Below are 27085 nucleotides of genomic sequence, written 5' to 3'. Positions count from 1 at the left end.
GATATCTGACTCCCATGTTTTATTTAATAATAGAACAATATAAATAAATGCTTCAGTGGTCATCTGGAATGTCAAAACACAATGGGTCCTGTGTATGTCTCCTCCAAGGGGTAACTTTTCTTTGTGGGTACCTTCTGAACTTAGGCTTTTTTCTTCTGTTTTAAAACTTTATGATACTCTTTATTCTATAATGATATTAGGTTAACTGTCATTAATTTATAACAATATAGTATTATTAATTAAAGTCAAACAATTAGAATATTTTTAGAATATTAGAATAATACCAAAACATATGCTATAAAACTTTAAAACTTTGCCTATTATATGTTTTTTTTTATTCTTTTCTCATACAGTACCTCCTGACTGAAGTTCCCCTTCCCTCCTCCCAGTCCTCCCTTTTCTCATGCCGACCTACTCCTCCTCCATTTCCCTTCAGAAAAGAAAAGTCCTCCCAGGGACATCAACCAAACATGGCACAACAAGAAGCAATGATACCAGACACATACCCTCATATCAGGGTTGGGCGAGGCAAACCAATAGGAGGAAAGAGGTACCTAGAGAAGACTAAGGAGTCAGAGAGCCCCCTTCACTGTAGGAGCCCCAGAAAAGCAGCCAGATAGCAGCCATAACATATGCAGAGGTCCTAGCACAGACCCATACAGGGCCATGACTGCCACTTCAGCCTCTGTTAGCACCTACGAGCCCTGCTTAGTCGATTCTGTGGACCATGACCTCCTGGTGTCCTTTATTCTGCTGACTCCTACACTTTTTTCCTCCCACTCTCCCATGGGGTTCCATGGGCTCTGAGGGAGGGACCTGGCGGAGACTTCTAATTTGGATTCATTCTCCACCTAATGTTTGGCTGTGGACTGAGACTTTCTATTTTCTTTATTCCCGGTACTCATCAAAGTTCCAATCCAATATCCCTTCCTGATTTTCTTTTCCATATGTCTCAGAATAGCCTTGTGTCTGGTCCATGTAGCCTTTCGTTTGCTCTATCTTACCCTCTCAGAGGTAGCTCTTGGTTTCTTTTATAGCCCTTGGGGGCAGAGGCTGAATGTGACAAGCGTCACAATAATTTAATCTTTCAGCTCAGGTACCACTCTGCCAGATACCTTTACAGATTCATAGCACCCAGGCCCCACGTATCTCCATTTCTTCTCTCATTTTGTTTTCTTATATTGTTGTTGTACCTTTTAATTCTTAAACTCTTTGTTGTGTGCTATTTTGAAGTGAACCACAGACATTCTGAACATTTTTACCTTGAAAAACCTCAGTTTGCATCTCTAAAAAGAACATTTTCATAAGTGGGCAAAAATATTATTAGGATGCTTGACAGAATTAATAATTTCTTTGTATAATTGAATTCCCCATTCATATACAGATTTCCTCAATTATCTCCATAATGCCTTTTACTGCTGCTTTGTCAAAACTCGCATCTAAGCCAGGACAGGCATTTTATAGAGTTGTAAGAGTCCCTAACCCTTCTAAAATCTGAGTCAATCCCTTTGTCCTGCTCTGATTTGACGAGAGGAAAGGACAGCTGTCCTAAAGGACACTTTCAGTTTTTGATTTGATTGACTGTTTCCTCATAATGCCTTAAAACTAGTGTCTCTATGTCTTCGTTAGGGTTTCTATTGGTGTGGAGAGACATTAAGATCACAGCAGCACTTAAAGAGGAAAACATTTCATTGGCTGACAATTGCAACTAAAGTGGTTTACAATTCAGAGGCTTAGTCTGTTCTCATAATAGTGGGAAGCATGGTGGCATGTGGGCAGACATGGTGCTGGAGGAGCTGAGAGTTGCGGACGGCAGGAAGAGACAATAAAACCCTGGCTGTTGGAGCATCTGAAACTTGGAGCCCTGCCTCCAGTTACACACTTCCTCCAACAAAGCCACACCGACTCCAGCCAGGCCATACCTCCTAATGGTGGCATTCCCTGGGAGCCTTTTTCCAAATGCGTAGGGGCATTTTTTCAAACCATCACATTTTATCATTAATTTTAAACTGAAAATCTGTAAATGTAATAACTAACTCCTCCCATCTGCTGTCTCTATGAGTTACTTCTAGGTGTTTCCTATAAGCAGAATATTATAAAATGTATTTTTTTGTGTACCTGGTTTATTTCACATAACACAAATATTTTAAGAATCAATCATGTTCTAGACATATTGCATTTCATTTCTTAAAGCTAAATGATATTTGATTATGCATATATGCCATAATTTATTTACTTATTTTCTATGAACGGAAGAATCATTCAGTAATTAAGACCAGTCTCATTTCACAAGGTGACTAATCAGAGCCTAAAGCTTTATTGGAGGTTTAAACCAAGATGCAGGAATACTGGAATTATTGCCTTGTGAATAAAGTGGCTGTTTTTTGCTGTAGATTTTTTTTTTTTTTTTTTTTTTGTGACTGATCACCCTTCTGTTACGAATTTGGGGATTAATTCTCACAGTTCAGCACTGTTTAGTCATCCACTGAGTACTGTCTTCCCTATGCTTTTGGAGTTTACTGAGTGCATTCCCCTAGCTGCTTGTGAAAACAGTTTCCATTGTCAGGCTTTTGCTCCTCTCTCCTATGTAAACATAGAGATCTGCCTTCCTGCAATTATCTTTGTTGACAGGCATTTGGCCAATGTTTAGGGTCCAGTCAAAAGAATTCCATTTAAGACATTCCTAGATATCCAAAGACATAGAATTACTACATGCCCAAAGCTATTAATTCATAGCTGCTCACATAGATAGAAAAAAATAAGCATGCCTTGGTTTTACCTCACTTATAGGTAAGAAAAGTGATGACCTAAAACTAACCTTGCATTAAAAGATTCCTGACTCCTCACCTCACCTTCACCCCAGTTTACTTACTCTCAGGAAAAAGAATTAACCATTTGCCCACAGCCTGGAGGAAGACAAACCTCCACTGGCACCTCTAATAGACACCAAGCCCCCCCCTCCGCCCCCCGCTCCGCCATCCTCCCTGGATCTGATCTTAGAGCAAAGATGGAAACTTCAGATCCAAAAGGCCTTTAGAGCTTAGGAACATTTGGCAAAAGTGCTAATGGACAAGGATCATAAACTTCCCTTGTCTGTTTACATAGGTTGCCTGGCTACATATGCCTGCAAGGTTTTGTGGGTCTTTATAGCTGGATAAGAACAAAGAGAGTTAACAGAGTCAGGAACAGAAGTCACAGTGTTCCAGAAATTCGATAGGAAAATGAAAAAAGAAAAAGAATATAGCGGAGGATTGAGACAGAGAGTTAGAACTCAGTAATTATAGACAGTTAGGACAGGAGAATTGGAAGAGAAAACAATGAAGAGACATAGATAGAAAGAGCATGTTATGAGCAGACTTCTTAACCCTCAGGTTTTAGTTCCTTTGCTTATTGTGGTGTCTTTCCGTTGAACCCTGAGAGGAATCCTTAGAGGCTGGACCTTTAGGGTTCCCAATACGTATTCATACGTCCACATTTTGACTAACGTGAATAATACTACTATGAGTGTGGATGTACAGTTAGTTCAAATTTCTGATTTCAATTCTTTTGGGCATAAGCCTTGAGGCATGTCATAAAGATTTATCTATTTCTTAAGAATCACCAAGGTTTCCCACAGTAATCTTTTATATTCTCACCTGCAATCCTACGAGAGGGTGCTGGTGCCTATCTAGGGGGATCACTCCATTTGTTCCCTGGAATGGACAAATAACTTACTATCTGGGAAAAACAGAAAACTACCTATGAGAAAGAGAAGATAAGAGCTTTATCCCTTCAGGTTGGTATGAGTCCAATGCTGGGAGTCTAATAAAATGGTGCTGCTTTTGGTGTTTTACAGGCCCTTGGGCCCTCCTTTTTCCCCCATTGGGCCTGTTCAAACAGCTGCCCTTGTGCCTTTCTAATGTTTCTCCTCATAATGTCTTCTGTGACCAAAGAGCCAGCATCTCAGGGAGTATGGGCCTCTTTGGCTTTCCTTGTCTACCTATATCCTTTAACTTTCCTGTGATCTCACATTGATATCAACAGTTGTTATTTTATTTGTTTCATGCTGTTATTAATTGACTAATTATACTGTTTTAATTGATATGATTATTTTACAAATGAAAAGGATACTATTTGATGTTTTGTTCATATGTACAGTATTTTGACCAACTCCATCATTCCAAATACTTATTTCCTTTTGTATCATACTGAAGTCCCCCCTTTCTATCTACTTTGGTGCAATAATTACCAGAAATCACTTTTCCCCTGTAATTGTGACTTTGTGCCTATTGACTAGTCTCTCTGTTCCACCCAGCGATCTTCAGAGTCTCTGGTAGCACTATTGTATTCTATTCTCTGTCTCGATACAGTAAACTTATTATAGAATTTGCTAGACTTAAATATTTAAACTCTTTGAAGTTTCATTTCATTTTTTAGTGGTATCTCACAGCAGTTTTGAGCAGAAGGAGTTCAACCACTAAGCCGTCTTTCTAGCCCTATAATACATTTTCTTTGAAGTATATTAGTCCCATTTCTTGTCATTAGAACAAAATGCCAGAGCAAAGTGTCTTAGGGAAGTATAGTGACTTTCAAAAGTGTTACCTTGGTCATGGTGTCTCTTCCCAGCATTAGAACAGTGACTAGGACTGGGAGGGATGGTTTATCTTGGCTCATAGTTTGAGGGGACAGTCTACCATGCAGGGAAAGTGTGAAAAAGACAGCTGGTGACATTGCATCTGCAGTGAGGGCGCAAGGAAGATGAGGAACGATGCTCAACTCCTGGTTTTCTTTCTTGTTCAGTCTATGACTTGAATCCAAGGAATGCTGCCATTTACATTTATGGTTGCTGTCTTTTGCTTTTTATTGCTGTGAAGAGACACTTTGGTCACAGTAACTCTCATAAAGAAAACATTTCATTGAGGGTGGCTTGCTTATAGTTTCAGAGGTTTAGTCCATTATCATCATGAAAGGGAGCATGCAGGCAGATTTGGTGTTGGAGGTGAGAGTCCTACACTTTGCAGGAAACAGCAAGTGAACTGATTTTCACATTGAAAGACGTCTGGGTAAAAGAGACCTCAAAGCTCGCCTCCACATTGGCACACTTCCTCCAACAAGGCTCCTAATAGTTCCTCTCCCTTTGGGGGTCATTTTCTTTCAAACCACTACTGTCGCTCTTCCCACCTCAGTTAACCCCATCTAGAAACTTTCCCCCAGACATACACAGAGGTTTGTTTCCATGGTGACTTTAAATCCCATCAAATTGACAATTAAAATTAAGCATCACAGTAAGTTAACCATTTCACTTTTAAATATAAATCACTAAGCTTGAACTACTTTGCTGTACTTGAACAATGTATTTCTTGTATTCCTTTTTATAAATATTCTGTCAGATTTCTGTAGCTTAGATAGATTGTCTAGCAATGACAGTATGAAAGTGATTTATGCAAATGAGGTTGACTACAGGGCTTCTTAGATACAAGTTCGGTAAGGAACTGCCAGAGTAGATTGGGCAGGAGAAGTTGAACTATGAAGTAATTAAGACAGAAGCCTCGGAGGATTGTATAGTGAACCAGAAAGTTGGAGAAGTCACTTGGTTTCTTTATATGAGAAAAAATTGTAGCCTTCCTTCCCTTCATATTAAAAAATCTTTGGATGCATCTTGACTGCATGGAAGATGTATGTTCTTTCTTAATGCAGCTACTTTGTAAAAAAAAAAATTTCCCAGAGGAATTTAACTGTGGGTTTTCAGTAGCCGGGACTCTTGGAATCTGGAGGAATAAGTTTTTTGATTCTGAAAAGGGAAAATAGATGGTACTCCATTGCATTTAGTATGGACTAATGTGGCATTGTTTTTGATTATGTCTTTTTAAAGAAATGGCATATTTATTAAATTGTACTTTATAGGACTTTCTAATTATCTTTAGTTTCTTTTATAGCAGAGAAATAAATGTTGTCTTCACCATGCCACTGAATTCATCTGCTTTTTTTCCCCCTCCATTTCTACTGCTTGGAATCCACTCAGTTCTTCTAGAAAGTTTTCTTCCCAGTAAACACCAATCTGTGTTAGGGCAACAGCTTTTGAGGCTTCTGGTATTCTCATTTTCTCTGTGTTGATTTGTGAAGTGTTTTCACTTAATATTGCTTCCAGAACAAATTTCTACAAGCCTTGTGGCTAAAAACAATCTTACAGGCGATGCCAAAGTTCTATGGATTAGCTATCTAACTAGGTATATTTGGGTTAAGTAAGTTGCTTGCTTAGGATCTTGCATTTTTTACATAAGCATGTGCAAAGTTAGACTTCTTTCTGGAGGCTTTTGAGGATAAATTTTCTTGTTCAGAGTGTTAATGTGAATCAGTTTTTTGCCTTTGTAGGACTGAGGTTTCTCCCCTTTTCTTTTTGAAGGCCATTTTGTGAGTTAGAAAAACAGCTTGGTAGGCAAGTTGTAAGTCTTGTTAGCTTCCCAGAGAAGATGGGAGAAGCAGCTAAAAAACAAAAACAAAAACAACTACGCTGCCTGTAAACATCAGGTTTTTGCTAGCCACCTTGACTACAAAATAAAAATTATATAATTACCAACATTGAGTTTAAAGCAGGAATTAGATCAAGAATAAAGAAAAATCTTGCAGGAAAAAAGCATGTGGATTAAATAATTTTTAGTTGTTGACATAGAAATTTATTCTTTAGTTTTATCTATATTGACCAAATTCAGTTTTCCCACTTTTAGTTGCTGCTGTTTTCCTTGAAGTGATTTCATTTTGGTTATATATATTAGAAGCATCAAGTTTATAATTGGTGTGTGTGTGTGTGTGTGTGTGTGTATGATTGTGTGTGTGCAGATGTGTATGTGAGTGTGTGCCACAGCCATTGGCACCTGTCTAATGGTCAGAAGACAATTTTGGGGGGTTGGTTCTCTCTCTCATTCTACTATGGGTTTCTAGTGAGGTTGCAGCGGGTGGAAAGCCAACTGAGGTCATCAGGCTTGCATGTGCAGTACTTTTAACCAATGCACTATCTTACTGGCCTATTTAAACCTCCCTTTTAAAGTACTAATTTTAAATAATAATAGTTCCTTTCTTATTTTACTTCCTAGAATTCTGTGAAATTTATGTGATGCAAGAACAAGCTGTTGTGTGATATTTTGTTTGTGTCCTGACAAATAAAACTTGCCTGGAAATCAGAGGGCAGAGCTAGTTACTAGTTAACTATAGAAGCTGGGCTGAGGGGGGGGTGGGGGGGTGGGTAGCTCACACCTTTGATTCCAGCACTTGGAAGGCAGAGAGAGGAAGTGATAAGGCAGGGCAGAGACAGGCTCTCAGCTTTTTGAATTGAGGACAAAGACAGGAAGGAAGCAACTGGTGGCTGCTCCCAGTTCTCTGATCTTCCAAGTTTTACCTGGATATCTAACTCCTGGTTTTTATTGATTAAGATTAGATTCATGCTTCATTTTCTAGTATCCAATGTAGCATCATCTTTATCTTCACCATCATTGTCAGCAGATCTGGGGAGACAATTGGGGCATTAGTTTTTTAAAAAAGTTTTTTTCCACTTTAAAAAATGGGAAATACTATGACAATGGAGGGAGTTAGGTCTCTGTATGATTACACAATGGATGTTTTAAAAAAAAGAACAATTAAATGATGGGATAATTAACTTAGATGGGACTTATATAATGTCATTATAAACATTATTGGTTTCATTATTCTTGTTTTATCCCTAAAAAGTTGATTGATATAAGTGCTGAGTTTGTACAAGCCTTTAAAAAGTTAGTAAAGAAAATAAAGCCATTTGATTGATGAGTTACAAGCCTTAAGAGATATTCAGATAAAGACAGAGGAATTTAAAGGAGAACTAACCTCAGCATTATATTATAAGGTTAGAGAGGAACAGTCCAATATTTTCAAACAACTGACCTTAATTTATCCAGTCACCAACAGGAACTGCCAAATGACAGGCATCTCCAAGCTGTGTAAGAGCTGACTGGGTTCTTGTGGAAATGATAGATTTGAGGAGATTTAAGAAAGTAATTGTCTCATATGGTATGCATTTACCTTTTGGGAAGCAGATATAAATTTATGGTCAACTAGTAATGGAATTGTCACACAAGACTGGAAATACTTGGTTACAGCAGTATTGGTGACTAGTAGTCAACTGCAGTGGAGAAGCTGGTGGAAAGATGAGGCTAAGACCATTGAACAATGAACTAGGGTTAGACGTATTAAAATCTCCCAAGACCAACTTCTTGGGGAAGGTGATTATGCTGATGTACAAAAACAGTCTCATATGATTATCACTCCTCGTCTCTATGTTGTGCAGCAGCTTTGAATGTTTGGGATAGAATTGAAGAAGTTGGAAAGAGAATTGAGTCATTTACTAAAGTTATACAGGGATCAAAAGAATCTCCACTGTTTTCTTTTCCTTCCTTCCTTTCTTTCTTTCTTTCTTTCTTTCTCAATGATTGACTTCAGCTGTAAATAGAATAATATCAAATTCAGAAGATAGACAAATAATAATTGAATCTTTGGCTTTTGAAAGTGCAAATACACAGTGCAAAATGGTAATTAGGCCTTTAAAGGCAAGAACAGCATCCATAGAGGAAAGGATCTGAGATATAGTCAATATTGAATCTTATAACTATGATGATGCTTGGATAAGAGAAGTGATTTACAGAGGCTTAAAGATAAATAAAAACACCAGAGTTTTAATTGTGGCAAACAAGGTCACCTAAAAAGGAATTGTAGGCAGGGTGTTTGTAGAAACAATGTTTTTGCTATGAATAATCCAAACAGAAGGCTCCTCCTTTCTGGAGTATACAGAAGGTGTGGCAATGGCAGACAATGGACCAATGAATGCAGATCAAGAGGAACAGACAAGGTAACCTTTGCCATCTGGAAACACCTTGGGAGGCCTCTTGTGGAACACTAGTCAAATTTGATTCAGTCATTCACTGTTGGGGGAACTCCTCCTGGAGCAATTAAAGGACATAATGCATATTATAAAAAAAACATACTGCTCTGGATGATAGAACAGCTTTAGAAGATAAAACAAAAAGTTCAGGAGAAACCATAAAGCAAATACTATAAAGATTGGAATTGAAGAAGAGAGACCTCTTCATTAGAAGAGGCGATAGTTCATCAAATAACATGGCATTCACTCTAAACTAATTTTTAAGACCAACAAATGATTTTCATTAGATCAGGTATGACTTGCCATAAAGGGACCTCCCCAAAGTAAGGGTTGTGGCAGGGTTTTGCTTTGTCTTTTCAGGAGAATGAAGGCAGGTAATATGGAAACCACTGGACAAATGAGACATCTGAAGAAAAAGGACAAATAATTCAGAGAAAATGTCCAAAGAAAAAGAATAAATTGGCCTATTTGTATATCACATATCCAACAGGATAAAATAAATCTTCCCAAATGTTTATTTTTGCTGTTCTTTATAGACTTATAATGTGAATGGTCTTTTTATAGTCCCAATTCAATTACAAATTAAAGCTGAAGTTGAAATTGGAGTGTGGCTCTCTCTTTCTCTAAACTCAAGCATGTTTGTTAAAGAAAAATAAAAAAATCTCTGTTTCATGTCAGAAGAGTCACCTAATATGGGACAGAAGAAAAATCAGGACTATTCTATTGCCACTAATCTCATAATACTTTGGTTTTATTTTGAGTAAAATTTTTCTTGTTCAAATAGTTATGGATATTTGTCATCATTTAGGGTTGTTGGTTACAAGTTGTTATTGGTAGTGGTCAGGAAAAAAGCTGAACAAAGGAGATTAGATTCAGGGATCTTTTTCTGAAAAGAAAAATCGGAGGATATAGAGATGTTAGGATAAAAGGATAGATCATTTTTAGATTTACATTTAAATCTAAAAAGCGAGTACTAGTCTAAATACTTTATATTGGTATGGATTTTTGTATATTGATACAAATTTGAGGTTATTTTTATTAGAACCTACGTTTCTACTCTTGTTTAAGGTATTGCGCCTATACAACTTATTTAAGAACATAATGTAAATTTCAAGTATTTAAAAGTTATTATTACAACTAGGATAATAAAGAAATGAGGATTAGTAGTTAGTCACCTATTATAATCAAACTTGTAGTCATATTAGGTATGTTTTCAAGGTCAAGCAGCAAGCAATGTATTTTAGGCAGATAGGTGGTCTTCAAACACTTCAGAGAGCCATAGAATATGTCATTTAAGATGTTTTAATAACATAATTTTTTTTAATGACAATGAGTCACGTCTGCTCCTGGCAGTATCAATCTACTTAAGAAAAGAAGATGGGCATCAATGAAACTCCATATGAAGTTTAATTTCTTTTTGACAAAAGTTAGCCACTAGACAAGAAAGTGCCCTTGCCTCGACTACTGACAACATGCTGTCCAAATTGGACAAGCAGAATACAAAAGAAAATCACTGCTAAGCTTCACCAAGACAAGGTAGGACAGTCCTTCAGAATATCCTGCTTCACAGAAACCTCTGTCAGATATCTAGGTCTGCAGGCTGAAGATGAATACCCCAAAGTTGTAGAGGAACCTTGGGTGACTGTCCAGGCAGCTAGCTGATTCTGTCATTTCTCACATTTTTTGGAAGTTGCTTGATTGCACTTCTTTATTACTCAGTTAACATTATTTCCTTCTCAGATCTCTGATGGAGTTGAAGACTAGATAGTTAGAGTTTTCCTTGTTAACAAATTCAGAAAAAAAAAACTCACAAAAGAGGTATAAATTTTATAAAGTTGAGAGACATAAAAGGATAGTTTTGGGTTGGTGATACAAGTGAGGATATGAAGTAAATTAGGTACAATGCTTTGGACTCACTAAGATAGGATAATGGAATGTTTTCTCCGAATTTGTCAAATGGTAATGGACTAGACAGTGTAATTATTGCCTGTATATAATTACATATATTGTACTTACTTTATATATAGTTTTTCTATGTTAGTTAAAACTTTCTTTTTAGTAAAAAAAAATGGAGGGAATGTTGTGTGATATTTTGTTTGTGCTCTGACACATACAACTTGCCTGGAGGTCAGAGGAGAGCAACTCCCTTGTTAACCATGGAAGCTGAGAGGTTGTGGCTCATGTCTTTAATCTCAGCACTTGGGAGGCGCAGGCAGTGATCTCCGTGAGTTTGAGGCTAGTCTGGTCTACACAGTGAGTTCTTAGAATCACTTACAAAAGTTGTACGGGGGGGGGGGGGGGGGGGGGGGGGGGGGGGGACGACGACGCTAAGCAGCTTGGTAGTTTCCGAAATAAGAACGGAGAACAAAGTCTTCAGGTTTACGGCTTAACTTTCTGAGATGCACGGGCCACCGCCGACCTGGATCCCCAACCATTGCTGCCTGTTTTAGAGCAGGCTCTTGTGCTGTCCCTGGAGACTATCCGCGTGCTGGGCTCTAGCACACCGCGTCAGGCGTGGAGCCTGGCCTTGACCGCGGAACCCAGCGTGGCGACTGACGTGGGCAAGGGGCTCCCAACAGCACCCGGCCAAACCAAGAGGCCAGAGAGGAGGCGGGCCGAAAGGGGTACTTGATTGACACTTGAAATGACCAATGAAAACAGAGGACAGAGAGGCTTCCGCCCTAATGGGCCGACTATTGGCAATTTCCAGCCAATCGCGGCCAGAAGCTTCTGTTTGGTGGGTGGTCCGCGCGGCCGTGGAGGTTGGCGGCTGTTGAGCGGGTCTCCTGGAAAAGGCCCTGGGCGGAACATCTCGGTCGGAAGAGAAAATGAGTTTAGCTCTGAGGTCGGTACCGAGGAGGCCGTGCCTGCACTCCGCGCACGGCCATGGGGCGTGGAAGGGAGGCCGGGCCGAGCGGCACCGGAGCGCCGAGCACCCCGCGGTCCCCGCCTCCCGGCCGCCGCCGCCCTGTCCGGGGGGCCCCTTTGCACCGCCGCGCCGGGAGCGAAGTCTCGCGAGGTTTCCATCCTTCGTGAGCGGAGCCCGGGCCTGGCTGCCGCCTTCCTGGGGCAGTTGAGGCCCGGCCCGGTTCCTCTCGGTCCGAGCGCTGCGCTCGCCCACCCGGGTGGGTCTGGTGTCCTCGCTCCCTCCGGTTACGTCCGGACACCACCTTCCCCATTGGCTCCTCACCCTGTCCATCTACACTGGCGGGCTGGGCGCTGCGGTGCAGGGCGACGCTGGTGGCCCGGGCGGGGTGTGGCGGGTACCCAGGGCCGCCGCCTTCATCCCTGTGGTCCCTTAGATGTTAGCTGCGCACATACACTCTGCTAGGTTTCTGGCTATAAAGCTTCCATCTTTCAAAAACGTGCGGATACACGTGTAGTGCCCTCATTTAAACATTTGGCCTGCTTTTGCATTGGCAGCCTTTAAGGCACACGCTTTCGGCTCGAAATACCCCTTTTAGATTATCTTTTATGCTTCTGCAGAGTTTTTAAATGAAGACGTTTAACCTATCGTTTTATCTGTTAAGTGAGAGTTACAACTGTTTTAAACATCACATAGATTAAGGCACGAACATTAGCTGCTTTTCGTGTGCCCGTCTAGTATTTGTATGTTCATGTGCTTTTATATTTTGGCTGGTTAATATCAATGGAATAAAAACACAAAGCACTGTTAGAAACGTATAATCTAAAAGCATTTTGAACTTACATCACTAAAGTGCCTTACCTAGTAATTGTGAGAATTGAATTAGAAGCTGTCCAAGGTAAACCAAATGCAGCACAGCTATCATTTATGAAGTTTACTTTCCTATGGGCTGTTCTGTTTTCATGGTCTTGGTAGGTGACATGAATAATAACTATAGTGTTTTGGATGCTGGTTTATACATATACACTTCAGGACGCTGATTTAGGGACAGTTTCTTTATTCTCCAGACTATTCTACTCTATTTTGTTGAAATTTAGAAAACCATTTTTTGTCCTAAGTGAGGTGAGATGAAGTGAACTGAACACATTTTTCTGTGTCATAGAAGTGATCTTGTAGTAGACAAAACAAAGAGGAAAAAGCGAAGAGAGCTCTCTGAAGAACAGAAGCAAGAAATTAAAGATGCCTTTGAGCTCTTTGATACCGACAAAGACCACGCGATAGATTATCACGAATTAAAGGTAACAGTGTACTTGATAACACATGTCTTTTGTTTAAACGAATCTCTGCTGGCTGTTGCTTTAAAGTCTATTTGAAAAGCTTGTTTTAGAGCTGTGAGGCTGTTTTCAGCACCCACCTACAGGTGCTGCACTAAAACTGAATAAGAACCCTAATGTGGCTTTTAGAAGCTTGTATTTAAGTGTGAAGGTACATCCTGGTGGAAAGGATGGCTTTTCATTCACCCAGGTGCGGTGTGGGAAAAGTTCTTAGCATACTCTTCCCGTTTTTGTTTCCTTTGGAGGACGATAGCGCTTAGATTTAAAACCATGTAGGTGTCCTGTGCAGGCATGCACACCACATTGTGTCGTGTGTCGTGGGCAGACCTGTGCTTTGTGTATCTTCATCACTGTTCATCTTCTTGCCTGGAGACAGGGAACCTCACTGAACTGGAAGCTCATCACTTCGCCTAGGTTGACTAGAGTGAACTCTGGGGACCGGACCTGTATCCACTCCTCAATGCACTTGCAGCCCTGCCTGTCCTTTATGTGGGTGGTGGGTGGGGATTCCATCTCTGCCTCTCGTGGTTTCAGGGCCAAGCACTCTTAACCATTGAGCTATCTCTTTGGCGCAGCATAGACAATTTTGAGATTAAGAGAATGTCGCCTCTGATCTCTAAAATATATAAGAATGCAAGAAACTAGACAAAAAAATACCAAGTAATTCAATTAAAAAGTGGGGTGGAGAGCTAAACTGAATTTTCAACAGAAGAAATGCAAATGGCTGAAAGACATTTAAGGAATTGTTCAACATCCTTAATCATCAGGGAAATGCAAATCAAAGTGACTCTGAGATACCATTTCATACCTGTCAGAATGGCTAAGATCAAAAATACTGATGACAGCTTATGTTGGAGAGTATATGGAGTTAGGGAAACACTCCTCTGTTGCTGCTGGCAGTGCAAGCCTCTACAGCCACTTTGGAAATCAGTATGGTGATTTCTCACAAAATTGGGAATCGATCTACCCCAAGACCCATATATCCAAAGCATGCTCAATCACAGGACACTTACTCAACAATATTCATAGCAGCATTATTCATAATAGCCAGAATCTGGAAACAGCCTAGATGCCCCTCAACTGATGAATGAATAAAGAAAATGTGGTACACTCAGGCAGTGACATCATGAAATTTGCAGGCAAATGGATGGAATTAGAAAAAACTTATCCTGAGTGAGGTAACCCTGACTCAGAAAGACAAACACAAGTTTTTATCGTGGAGGGATACTGGATTTTGTTGAAGGCTGTTTCTTCATCAGTTGAGATGGCTCTACACTTTCCGTTCTGAAGCCTATTCATGTGCCGGATTATATCTGTTGACTTGTGTGTGCTGAGTCAACCTTCCGTCCCTGGAGGTGACACCAGCTTGGTCATGGTAAATGATAATAATGTGTTTTTAATTAAATTGAAAACAAAGGTTATTGACATTTGAATCTGTGCTCGGGGTGTGTGTGTGTGTGTGCAGAATATTGCTTTTGCTCAGATATTTATGAGATTGAAAATTTAACTCTTACATCTTAAATTAACCCATTTCTATTAATCTGTATATCGTCATGAGGCTTTGTCCTACCAGTAAGGTTCCAGGTGTCCTATTCCTTCAGTAGCTACATGGCGTCTCTTTGACTTTTCCTACTCTCTCTATATCTCTGTTTAGATTTCCCTTCTGGTTTTACTCTGCTAAGCTATTGGCCAAAACAGCTTAATTCATCAACCAATAAAACAACACATATACATAAAGACATCTCACATCAGAAAATGTTGTCTTTCCAGCTTTTATTTTTTTGATGCATGTTTTATTTTTGTAATAGCCTTGGCTGTCCTGGAACTTACTTTGTAGACCAGGCTGACCTTGAACTCACAGAGATTTGCTTGCCTCTGCCTCCCAAGTGCTGGAATTAAAGGTGTGCGCCACCTCCATCCAGCTCTGTCTTTTTTTTTTTAAATTTATTTATTTATTAAAGATTTCTGTCTCTTCCCAGCCACCGCCTCCCATTTCTCTCCCCCTCCCCTAATTAAGTCCCCCCCCCCCAGCCCGAAAAGCAATCAGGGTTCAATGTCCTGTGGGAAGTCCAAGGAACCCCCCACCTCCATCCAGGCCTAGTACAGCTCTGTCTTTTAATTTTTAAAAAAATTAAATTAAATTTAAAAATTTTTTAAAAAAATAAAAATTAAGCACACTCTTAGTGTGCTTTTCTTTGTTACAAAGGATGTAAATTGTCTAGTGCCTAATGTTGAGGGCCATGTCAAATTTAAGGCTTAAAATTACTAGTATAGATAGAAGGGGAAATTGGTGAGGTTCTTACATTTCTTACATTCAACTTAGTAAGAAAGAGAACATTTTGAAATTGTTAAGTAGCCTTAAATGTTTATTTAGGAGTTTTAATGGCAACATTTTTAAAGCAATCCAAGTAGGAGTAGGTAAGCAGCTCTGTCTTGTCTCTCCTTCCTAGTTTTGGCTCAGCATCTATTGTAGTCCCGCATCCTTTCCACCAACTCTGCCCTGTTCATTAAGGAGTGATTTGACTCTCTTAAGACTTCACTATCTAGTGACACATTTCTTCTTTCCTGGTACTAATAACAAAATGGCTTCAGTTTAAATTACTCTGAAATGAATCTGGTGGCTAATCATGGTTGCTCCAATGGAAATGCTGTTTGTTGGGTTTTGAGAAAGGATTTTCTGTAACCTGAGGGGGCCTGCTTGTTGGGGTTTCTGTCCTGTCTGGTTCCCCACAGCCAGCAAGCCCCAAAGAAAGTCACACAGAAGACTCTATAAGATTATAAACTGATTGGCCCATTAGCTCAGGCTTCTTGCTAACTCTTATAAGTTATATTAACCCATTATTCTTATCTATGTTAGCCACATGGCACAGTACCTTTCTCAGCTGGGTAGGTTACATCTTGCCTTTTGGTGGTCTGGGCAGGAATGGGAGGAATGGGCTTCCTCCTTCCTAGAATTCTCCTGTTCTCATCGCCCCACCTCTACTTCCTGTCTGGTTGACCCGCCTATACTTCCTGCCTGGCCAATCAGCATTTATTCAAAATATGATTGACAGAAAACAGACAAGTCTCCCACACCAATTTTCTTTTTGTATTCCATACTAGTTTTAACTTACAACACTCTTTCTTTCAGTCTACTGAGTGGTAAGATTATGAAGTTCATGCAATTTTATGTGTCTTACTGCTTTTATTTATTTATTTATTGGGACAGGGTTGCTCTGTGTAGCAGCTCTGGATGTCCTGGAACTCGCTTTATAGAACAGACTAGCCTCCAGCTCAGAGAGATCCCTCTACCTTTGCCTCCCACGAACTCGATTAAAGACATGTGCCACCAAGACAGGCTGTTTTTATTCTCTTGGTTACCCTTTTAATATTTAAGATACGTCTTTTAATCGTTCAGTGACAGAAGAATTGTTATCTCTGTATTTAGTGCACTATTTTATATATTTTGTGTAAACTTTTTAAAAATTAGTTGGGTATATAAAAAATGAAAATGTCAATAAAAACTATTTAATTTCAAAATGAAAAACTAGTATAGTATCATTTTATTTTAGTTATAAAAATGCAAAATCATTGTGCTTTAGTACTATATTGTATTATATTGTCATCTTTTAAGATGTAAAACTTTCTTAGAAATCAGTGATTGATTGTTTTTCAAGGAGTGCTTTATAATTTGTTTTCCCTTCTAATCCAAAAGGTGGCAATGAGAGCCTTGGGTTTTGATGTGAAAAAAGCTGATGTGCTGAAGATTCTTAAAGATTATGACAGAGAAGCCACAGGCAAAATCACCTTCCAAGATTTTAATGAAGTTGGTGTGTACTAAAGTAGTCTTCATAACTGGTTGTTGTTGGGAAATTATGAAATTTTTGTTGGTTTTCAAAGAAAAAAATACTTTGACTTATACTGTGAGAATTAGTTTTAACTTTTGATGATTTTTAACAAGGAATTATTGTGTTACTTTTCTGGTTTATTAATATTATGTCACTAAAGGGTGACCAAAAATGACTTCTTGTCTGTAAAAGAAAAAGTAGTGTGCTGATCCTGAGGAAATCTTTCTGAAGATTGCTGCCCTGCACAGTTTCTGTTGGCAAAGTGGGAGACGACAGAAGTAGTAGGACTCGGTGTCTTGGTGGGAGAGGATGACTCGTCTCCTTAGGTGGACAGTTTATGAGGCTCTGCATTCTTAACAACCTTAGTGATGCCTGTCATCTGTTGCTAAGCTGAGGCCGTGGACAGGGTGTTGTGAGGCTTCAATTTTGGCTATTTGATTTTAATGAGTCACTCATGATATATACAGATAAGGCTTTTTTAGTAGAGGATTCTGACCAAAACAAAAACAAACACCCCCCCCCACACACTTCAGTAGAGGATTCTGGAAGGCAGGAAATTGGCTATTGTAGCTTAAATTTATTACCTACAATGTTATAAATAGATTGAATAAATATTTAGGTTCAGTTTTATTAAGCTGCTGTTCTAAACCAAAGATAAAATTTAAAGATCATGAGCTAAGCATGCCATGCAGTCATTTGTATATATTTAAAAATTTAAAACTGATGCAATTATTTAAGTTTTAAAAGAGAAATAATAGGGGAAAGAAAAAGAAATGGTAATGAGAAGACAGAGGACATAGATTTATCTTGCTCTCATTAAAAAGCTATACTGAAAGCACAGGAGGCAGAAGTAAAATGACAAATATAAGAGGAAACAGCATTCTTCCTAACACAGAAGATCCTCAACTTAGGAGGCAGCGTTGACTGTTTAGAGAGGCAGATTGTCGGTTTTAGAAGCAGATTTATTCCCCTCTTGAGTGGAGAGCAAGAACCACCTTTCCCCTAACAATATAGGTGGTCTGCTAAGGTGGATCCCAGGACCCAGGAGTCAGGACATGGTTGGGATGATGCGGCTGTGACAAAGCTATAATTAAGGCACATGCGGAGCATAGGCTGCTTGGGAGCCCAATTCCCTCCCTGCATTCCCCATCTTGGTTCTGACTACCAAGTGTCAGTGAACTTGATTAGTTTACTTGTCTGTGTGTCATATTTTTCTATAAAATGAGGATAATGTAATAATATATCAGGGTTAAGTAGTTTATTAACATGGGAAATATTAAACACTACCGTATATAGGAAGAGCTATCAAATGCTGTTACTATGATTAAGAATAATCCCAGCACTCAGGAGGCAGAGGTAGCCCATGCTCTGAGTTTGCCCATGCTCTGAGTTTGTGGTTAGCCTGGTCTGCATATGGAGTCCCAGGCCAGCCAGGGCTACATAATGAGACCCTGTCTTCAAGAAAAAGAAAGGGTCAGGGAATGAGTCTTTTGTTTCTGAATTCAGAAGTTGGAAATATATTTGTATTGTTGGGACATATTCTGTTCTGTATTCTTGATGTCTTATATCTGTTTTGTATTGTTGAAGGCTATTTAAAGCATTATTATTCATAGCTTTGTAAAAACATCTTTTGCATAAATATAATTTTAAGAATTGTAATTTTTATATTTTAGTATTTAAGAACAGAGTTCCATATTACCTAGATCTTATCTTTGTGGACCATTTGTTGTAGCCTAAGGACACTGTCCCACAGAATTCCAGATGAGCTTGGCACTTCCTGAGCTTTCCCCATTATAAGAAAAAAAGTCCATTCAGTGCAAGGGTAGTTAGCATCATTTGGGTAATGAGTAGCAGGTGTTTCAGGAATTGCTGCCTTTAAGGTAAGATTAGAAGTGAGATGTTTTTATACTTCATCTGTTCCTGGCTTGTACTACTTACATTTTAAATTCTATCTAAAATACAATATTATATTGTTTTCATTTTGATTATTTATCCAACGTAGAAATTTTTGCATTTGGTGGAAAAAATGGGAATTAGTTAAAATTACCAAGAAATTGTTTTTAGTACCTTAGGATTTATGTGTGGACTTTGATTCTATGCGATAGAGGGAGATTGGTAGCGAGGACCAAAGTTGTCAGACTGTAGTCCTGGACTGAATTTGACTGCATACTCTGCTCTACCACCCATTTGTTTAGGCTGCTTTTCTGCTGCCATGCTTGAGTGAGTAGTTTAGACTGTGGGCTTAAGTTCCCCGAAAACCTAAAATGTTTTTATCTGGCCCTTTACTGGAAATATCTCTCAAGGATTTAACTAGAGAAGTTAAATCTTTTCAAAGGGGATTTTTAATTTAGATCTTCAGGAATCTTAGATTCCTAGGAAGATTGTAGGAGTAGAGGAACTGCAGTCTGGGCACAGAAAGCAACAAGGTGGAATGGTACTAGATGGTCAGCATGTTGGAGACGTTTGATCTCATGGAGTCTCATCTGCTAGAGAAGGTCAGAGCGCTGGGAAGGCAGACTCAGGTCATACTGATGTCTTAGGTAATGTACTAAAGTTTACTTTAGTCAGCAGAACTTAAGGACTGGGATACCATGTTTTCCAAAAGTAGCTGATGAGAAGATTGGCGATGAGCCAACAAGAGTCTGGCGAAGACAGAAGGTTGGCTTTATGGTCAGTATTGCTAGGATGAAAAGAAAGAGGGCTCTGTTGGAGAGTGAAACAAGATGGTGTCCTTAGAACTGTAGTATAAGTGACCCTCAATGGGATCTTAAGCATTACCATTATTTCAGAATGAGTAAATGATGTAGTTACCCTTCAGTCAGTGGAGGTCCGGGGCAACAAAGCCGATAGGTGGCTGGCGAAGAACTTGAAGGTCTGATATTTGTGAGTTTGAAATAAATATTGTATGTTTGGATAGGAACTTTCTAACAATGTTTTTCATGGTTTTTGATTTAATGTAGTCCTTCAGAATTAGCTGTTTCCTTGCCTGATTTTTATAAGGTCTAATAACAACAGTGTAATTAAATCATGTATCTTTGTAGTTGGTTTTAGTGTGCTTTATGTCGATAAAGTCCAGTACTACAATATAAAAATCAAAGTGGTTGAATGGACAGAATTTGGAGTTTTGTTAAATCGGTGATACCTTCACTGTGTAGGTGTTAATTATTTTAAATCCTCCTACTGGATTGTAGGTGTGAGCCACCGTGCTTGATTTGTTTCCATTGAAAAAGATTTCTTGCAAAGAAATAGTACTTGTAGAACAGAAGTAGAAGGTGAAGGTGTGGAGGAATGTCACTGTAAAACACTTTATGTCGGGTAATGCTTTAGTTACTGAGAATTAGGGGCAGTTACAAGCCCGAAGAAATCTGCATTCTCTGGTAGAGTATTGGCAGGTGGGTATATAGACACATCTCTGAAGTACCAGTAGAGTGTCAGTGGGATAGGGACTGCACATCTTGGCTTCCCATCTGTTGTTCTTTAAGTGCATTAGGATTTCAGCAGTCTGCCTTTCTGGTTTACCTGTCATGTATGTTACTTAATCGATGAAGAAATTTCATAACACTTTTTTCTTGTCCTGCTTTCTTGTTGGGACTGAATTCAAAATAAGTTGAGTGTGTGCCATAGAGTTAAGTGTGTATTTTATTTTGGTGTTATGGCTGTAGGTATGCCAATTCTTTTTATGAATATTTATGAGCTTTGATTTGCATACTTATAGTAATATACTTCAATTAGTTTCTTGGAAACCTTTTTTTGGATAAAATTAATGGCTAAAAGATAATTTTGGATTTATGTGTAGTTGATATACCATTAGCTTGACTAGGTGCTTACTCAGCCAAATACAGATGAAATAGCAATAGACAACAACTTGTAGAAGACTTAAATTGTATTTTTCACTTTGGGCTCATTAAATATTCCGGTACTTTCTGGCTACAGGCATTGGAAATTTTCAAATGAATCTATAGATTCCAATAGGACCAAATTACTTTTGATGGTGTAATGAAAATAATAAATGCCTTTCCTTGTAGCAGAACAGCTTTGTTAAAAAAAGTTTCTTTTAATCATAGTGACAGACTGGATATTGGAAAGAGATCCACATGAAGAGATACTGAAAGCATTTAAACTATTTGATGATGATGATTCAGGTAAAATAAGCCTGAGGAATTTGCGACGTGTTGCCAGAGAACTGGGCGAAAATATGAGTGATGAAGAACTTCGGGCTATGATAGAAGAATTTGATAAAGACGGTGATGGGGAAAGTAAGTTCTGGCCTCCTTGTTTTCTAAAATCTGTTGATTTTTCAAGACTACAAGCAAATTTTCTCTCCCTCCACCTTTTCTTTTGCTTTTATTTTTGAAGATGAGCCGCGTGTTTCCTTGAGCTTATTTCAGGTTTGGTCTTGGACTTATGATCCTTTTGCCTCAGCCACCAGAATAGATGGGAGTCCAGTTGGGTGCCAGACTCTGTGAACTTCTATTTATACTGAAGCAGATCTTTAAAATAACTATGTAATTTATAATATGAAATATACGTACTTCTCTGAAGACAAAATAGCCCCAAAATTTAGCTACTTAACCAAAATTTTAGATTTTAATGCTTTCTCTCTATACCAGCTTGCACTTCTGAGCTATTACTAAATTAATTGATTTTCTTTCAACCACTTTTACTTATTTATGTTTTTATTGTCCTCTGCTGCTGATTCAGGCCCTGCTATTTAAAATATTACAGTATTCTTTCCCTGACTGCCTGTGAGATGCCATGTCTCTTAAAGCCTTCCAATTGCCACTCTTCATTGTATTGATAAGATTTCTTTTCTAAACTGTAGGCTACAATGTTGTCATTTCCTTGTTCGGACCCTGGAGAGTCTTTACTACCTGCAGAGTGAAGTACAAATCCCCCTACGCCAGTTCTACACTTAGTACCTGATTTGCTCTGTTGCATTTTTCTTTCCTGTGTCAACTTTATAAAACACTGTGTCCTGAAGACAGCTTGTGTTTGCATTTGCTCATGCTTCTTTATCTTAGGTCTGATTGCCTGTCTGTTGAAGTGTTACACATTTTCCCAACCAAGGCCATTTGAACACCATCTTTCTCTCAGAAGTCTCTGAAAGGGTACCTGTGGTTGGTGAGGGTTCCAGTGAGGCTCATAGCGTCCAGAGGAGCAAACTGGGTTGATACTTTATTTTATATGGATCCTCTTGGCTATAAACCAAGTTTTATATTTTTTCATTTTAAACTGCTGAAGATAAAAATACTTTGCTGCCTTTTTGTGACCTTTACTAACTCATTTGATCTTATAAATGTTTAATGCTATCCAGTTTTTAAGAATAACAATTTTTCTTAACTTTATGGAGTTTAAGTAATAAAGACAGTGAATGTGGATATAAAGATAAATAATGTATAGTACAAACTAGACATAGGCATATAGGCATATCTGATAATATAGAAGGAATAGTACCCCAGTCTGTCAATATAAGTATAAATAATATAAAACAAAATGCAGTATGTACTTTAATAAAGATGAATGCAACATTTAAAAAGCCATAGTAGACTCCCTTTTAAATAATGATGATAATGATGGTTGGTGTCTTAGGGTTACTGTGGCTGTGATGAAACACCATGGCCAAAAGCAACTTAAGGAGGAAAGGGTTTATTTGAACTACATATCTTGAGGGAAGCCACGGCAGGAACTCAAAGTAGAAAGGAACCTGGAGGCAGGAGCTGATACAGAGGGCATGGAGGATTGCTTTCCAAAGGGAGGAACCAGGAACAGTCATATTCTGAAAAGGAAAACCAAACTCCCAGCTCTGTAAATAACCCAGTATCTAATGTTGGGATCTGTCCACTTAGAGTCATCTGGGTTCCTCCAAAGGCCTGGTCTATGTCTCTGGGTCACATCTGCAGCCCACAGATTATCTCCTGAACTCAAGCCAGCGCCACTCAAGGCTGCTGCTGCTCTTTGTTTTCATGTCCTGATACTTGCGTCTTCAGACTTCTGGGGTCTTCTGCTGCAGTTGAGCTGCACTTCACCAATGGCCTCTGTCTTCAGGGCTCCAGCCCTGCCACACAGTGCCAACTGTCAGCTGCTCTCCGTGTCCTTTCATGCCTTCAAAATCTGTGCCACCTGGGGCATCTTACATCAGATCAAGTTGGCCTGCCAGCACAAGGTACAACCTTGGCACCTCTGAACCACAGCTTCTGTGTGTTAACTGAGGAAACACTTTGTAGAAGACCTCACTCCAGGATGCTGCTCGCTTCTTAATCTCCACCAAGCTGGCCAGCGTCCATTGTCACAGCAGAGCGAAGGTTTTGCTAAAGCGGTTTTAGTGGTTTCACCTTAGTGGTTTTGGTATTTTATTAATCACAGCTCATTCTTGAGCCTCATCTAACCAGAACCACATATGTTTAACTCAGAATATTCAACAACCTCAGTAGAGTCTTTGATTCTCAAACTTCCTTCTGGACATTCACAAGCCAGACCTCCATCACCTGCTTATCTTCCACTCTCCTGCAGAACAGCTCACTAAGCTTTGAACACTCATTGGCTTTTCTAACCCAGAGTTCCAAAGTTGCACAGTCCTTGCCAAAACAGTGCAGTCAGGTCTCTCACAGTAAAACTCGCTCTCCTGTTACCAGTTTCTCTCTTAGGGTCACTCTCGCTGTGATCAAGAGCAGCATGGGGAGGAATGTATCTCACATAACTTTAGTCACAGATCCTGTGTGTGTGTATGAATATATGTGTATATATACATGTTTATACACACATTTATCTATACATCCACCACATATTCACACACACACACACACACACACACACACACACACACACAATTGTCTGTGTATGTGTGTTTGGGAGTCATTTCTCAAACTGTCTTGTCTCTGTTCCTGGGCTGCGTGCTCCAGCTAGCTGACCTGTGAGGAGTCTCCCATTTCTGTAGGAGTGCTGAGACTTCCATTCCATTCAGCTTTTTCCCTGGTTCTGAATCATCAGGCGGAGCTGTCTTCTTGACCACTCAGGTTTTTTATTTTTGAGCTAATGTTACATTTGATTACCGGAAAGATTGTGCTACAAGACATGACTTACCATCTGAAGCCTCTCTGGTAGTCAGGTATCTAAGATTGATTCCCTTAGTTACTTTCTGCTTTTTACTTTTTTGAACCTATGTTTTTAGACATTAAGTCATAAAATAGATTTAAATATTTTCAAAATGCTTTTATACTTTAAAGTATATGTAAATAATATAAAAACAACTATTTGTGATTTTGGAACTTCTATTTGAAGCTTAATTTGAAATTTGATTATTGAAATTTTATATTTTAAGCAAAAAAAAAGAAAAGTGAAAATCGAGTAAAGCAATTACTTCTTAGAAATTGGGTATTTTAATCATAATTCTGTTATATATGATTTATAATCAGATCATTTTGGGGCTGCTTTTATTAAGTTTTCTCGAGAAGATAACATTTGTGTTGGTCTGGCAGCCTTGGTGTGTGTAGATGGCTTCAATTAAGAGTTTTAGATAAGACCCCTGGTTTAGGGTTCTTGCCTATTTGAATTCTTAGTTGAGGGAGAACGGGTCTTCTTCTCACAAGCTCTTCAGATGTGTTCTTTAGCCACAGAAGTCACTACTCCAGTTTCTCAGATCCCAGAATGCCTTGTAAGTGTTTAGGACTGAACAGGAGTTCATGGATGTCTGCCTCTTCCGAACATCTCATTTATCTTTTAATTCATAGTTTATTTTTGTAGGTATTTGCTCCCTTCCTGTGCTTGTAATGGTATTTTCCTACCTTGGCTTTTTCCTATTTCCTTCTAAATGCTATATTTTTAATGTACTGTCTGATCTGTGATTTGCTTATATCTAAAATTTTCTCATTAATGATTTCTTCCCCAATGGTATTTTCCAGTACGATCTGATCCATATTTTATAATAAGTTATTTTATGTTTCAAGCATTTGTTCTCTGTTTCAGACCTAACATAATTATTGAACTATCTCTGGAATTAATGGTCTAATTTCTGATATATATGCTTTAACTCAACATTTTCTAGGTCACTTTCTTTATCCACATATGAAGAACATGACTCTACTATTTGAACAATGACTAAGAATAAAATCTTTCAAATTTATGATACCATTGTGTCTTTGAATTAGCAAGGATTTTATAGTGGCATCTATTCACTTCTTCTGTTCTATTCAGGATATTGTAGGGTAGGAACCCTGTATATGTTTTGATGCATTACACAGTACTATGTGTGGTGTTGCATTTATTAGATACCTGAAAATGTTTGATTGAGTAAATCACTGTCTAGGATTTAAAGAGAAACAGTCTAAAAACATCCTCTTCAGGTTTACTTTTTAGACAAAGGAGATGACATGCAGAACTGTTTTGTACAGAGCCATGGCTAGAAGCCAGGTCTTTATTTTCAGTGTGGTGGTTTTGTGCCATATTAAAAATTGCCATCCATAACTTATGCCTTAAAGGACTTCTTAAGTCTTGACGTGTATATACTCACTTGCTTTATATAGGAAACTTTCTTTTCTGAACATTCCTATATGTGAGGGTATGTATACATCTTTAGATTCATATTTAAGATTGCTCAGTCTTGTTTATTACAGGTTGCTGTCATAAATATACTTTAAACATTTAAGTTTCTTACTAAATTTTATTTATAATTTTAGTAAAATGCCAAATAATTATCATAAGTGACTATTTCCTGTATTCTTGTTTTATAGTTGCTATATAATAATCTGTATTTTATCAAGTTATTTCTGTTAACACTTTTAAGGTTATATGACTTGGTTTCAGTCATTTCTTTCTTCAAAATAAGCTTTAAAATCAACAATTTGCCATTTTTTTCTAGTTTGAAAATATTTTCTTTCTTTAGAATTCTGTTAGTTCACATGTGTGGTATAGGCAGACTGACTTATGAAGGAAGCCTTCCTAAATGTATTAGTAAAAATTATAAAGATGGTTGTTAAACTACTTACATTAGAACTGTCACTTTTTAAACTGTTTCTGCACAAATGATATGTATGTGACTGACTTTTATGGTAACATATATCATTTGTTGTCCCTACTTAATGTGATAAGATGCTCACTTATTTAGAAGTTATGTTTGGACTTGTAATATTTTTGTATGTTGGAAAGTTTAATACATTATGAAGTGATGGTTCCTTGGGGAAAGAAAGTTTCTGTGTCTCTGACCATTATATTGTCTTTTTTGCCACAGTAAATCAAGAGGAATTCATTGCTATTATGACCGGTGACATATAAAGGATTGCGAGAATCAACACCAAAATGTTGCAGTTGTCATCTGTATTCCCTTTATGTGACTAAAGTCCTGTTTTAAAAAAAAAAAATCCAATTTAGTCCTTTCTCCACAAGGACCAAAGCTAAGCACCCTTTGTATTTATTTCACTGTGGTTGAGTTTCTCTGTATGATCAATGTTGTTAGCATCGACAGTTTTAACTTCAAATTTATAATGCAGCTCTATATAAAGCTTAAAAATATCAATGTGGTGTATATTATTTGGAGGCTTCTAAATTTAGCATTAGCTATTTTTATTTTGATGCACATGTTTTTTAGACATTTATTAATAAAATCCTTATTTTATTAGTATGTTAAGTTTGGTAAACTTTCTATTTTAGATTTCTGGTGTCTGTTAACACTTAGAATATATTTTTAAATCTTTAGTCTTTACACTTTCACTTGTATTTGAAAATAAATCAGAAAATACACATGATAATAGAATAGAACATTTGTCCATGCCCTGAGGTTTCATCAAGCTTGACATTTCTCACTTCAGTACAGGATTATATATATATATATATATATATATATATATATATATATATATATATATATGTCGGATTTCTTCCTAAGTGTGCTGTCCTTCAGTTCGGAGGACTATGGATTGTGTATCTAGGCCCATCTTTTCTTTCTACGATATTTTAGAAATCTGATTTTGTAATGACAAGTTGAGCTTGAATAGAGTTGTAACCATTTAACTTCTTGGCAAAGTGAGAAATGTAAATTTTGGATTTTATTGTGGTAAATCAATAAGGAAAAGAGAAAACACTAGCCCTAGAAAACACTGTGGGTTTTGTTTTTCCATGATGTATCGAGAAATCGTGGAGATAGACTCTCCAGGTATTAATGGGGCATTCTGCCTTCTTGAAG

The 27085-nt window shown here is 38.2% G+C and overlaps 1 protein-coding gene across 1 annotated transcript; it reads left to right on the top strand.

Annotated features, from left to right (window-relative positions):
• Positions 1-11603: 11603 nt before the first annotated feature.
• Cetn3 (centrin 3) lies at positions 11604-26251 on the top strand. The gene is made up of 5 exons (XM_041663182.1): positions 11604-11729; positions 12913-13048; positions 16779-16893; positions 20976-21167; positions 26135-26251. The coding sequence occupies exons 1-5, from the start codon at positions 11713-11715 to the stop codon at positions 26176-26178; spliced, it is 504 nt and encodes a 167-aa protein (XP_041519116.1). The 5' UTR covers positions 11604-11712; the 3' UTR covers positions 26179-26251.
• The last annotated feature ends 834 nt before the right edge of the window (positions 26252-27085 follow it).

This window comes from Microtus oregoni, unplaced genomic scaffold (genome assembly GCF_018167655.1).
Source record: "Microtus oregoni isolate MIOR12 unplaced genomic scaffold, Mior012 000014F_ref0000157, whole genome shotgun sequence".
Lineage (NCBI taxonomy): Eukaryota > Metazoa > Chordata > Mammalia > Rodentia > Cricetidae > Microtus > Microtus oregoni.
Note: the sequence above shows the minus strand (reverse complement) of the source record. Positions and strands in the feature narration are given on the sequence as shown.

Excerpts from the sequence above, each read along its gene's own strand:
- Cetn3 (XM_041663182.1), top strand. Across the intron at positions 13,049-16,778 it reads TAGATTATCACGAATTAAAG|GTGGCAATGAGAGCCTTGGG; the intron begins GTAACAGTGTAC and ends CTAATCCAAAAG. Across the intron at positions 16,894-20,975 it reads CCAAGATTTTAATGAAGTTG|TGACAGACTGGATATTGGAA; the intron begins GTGTGTACTAAA and ends TTTTAATCATAG.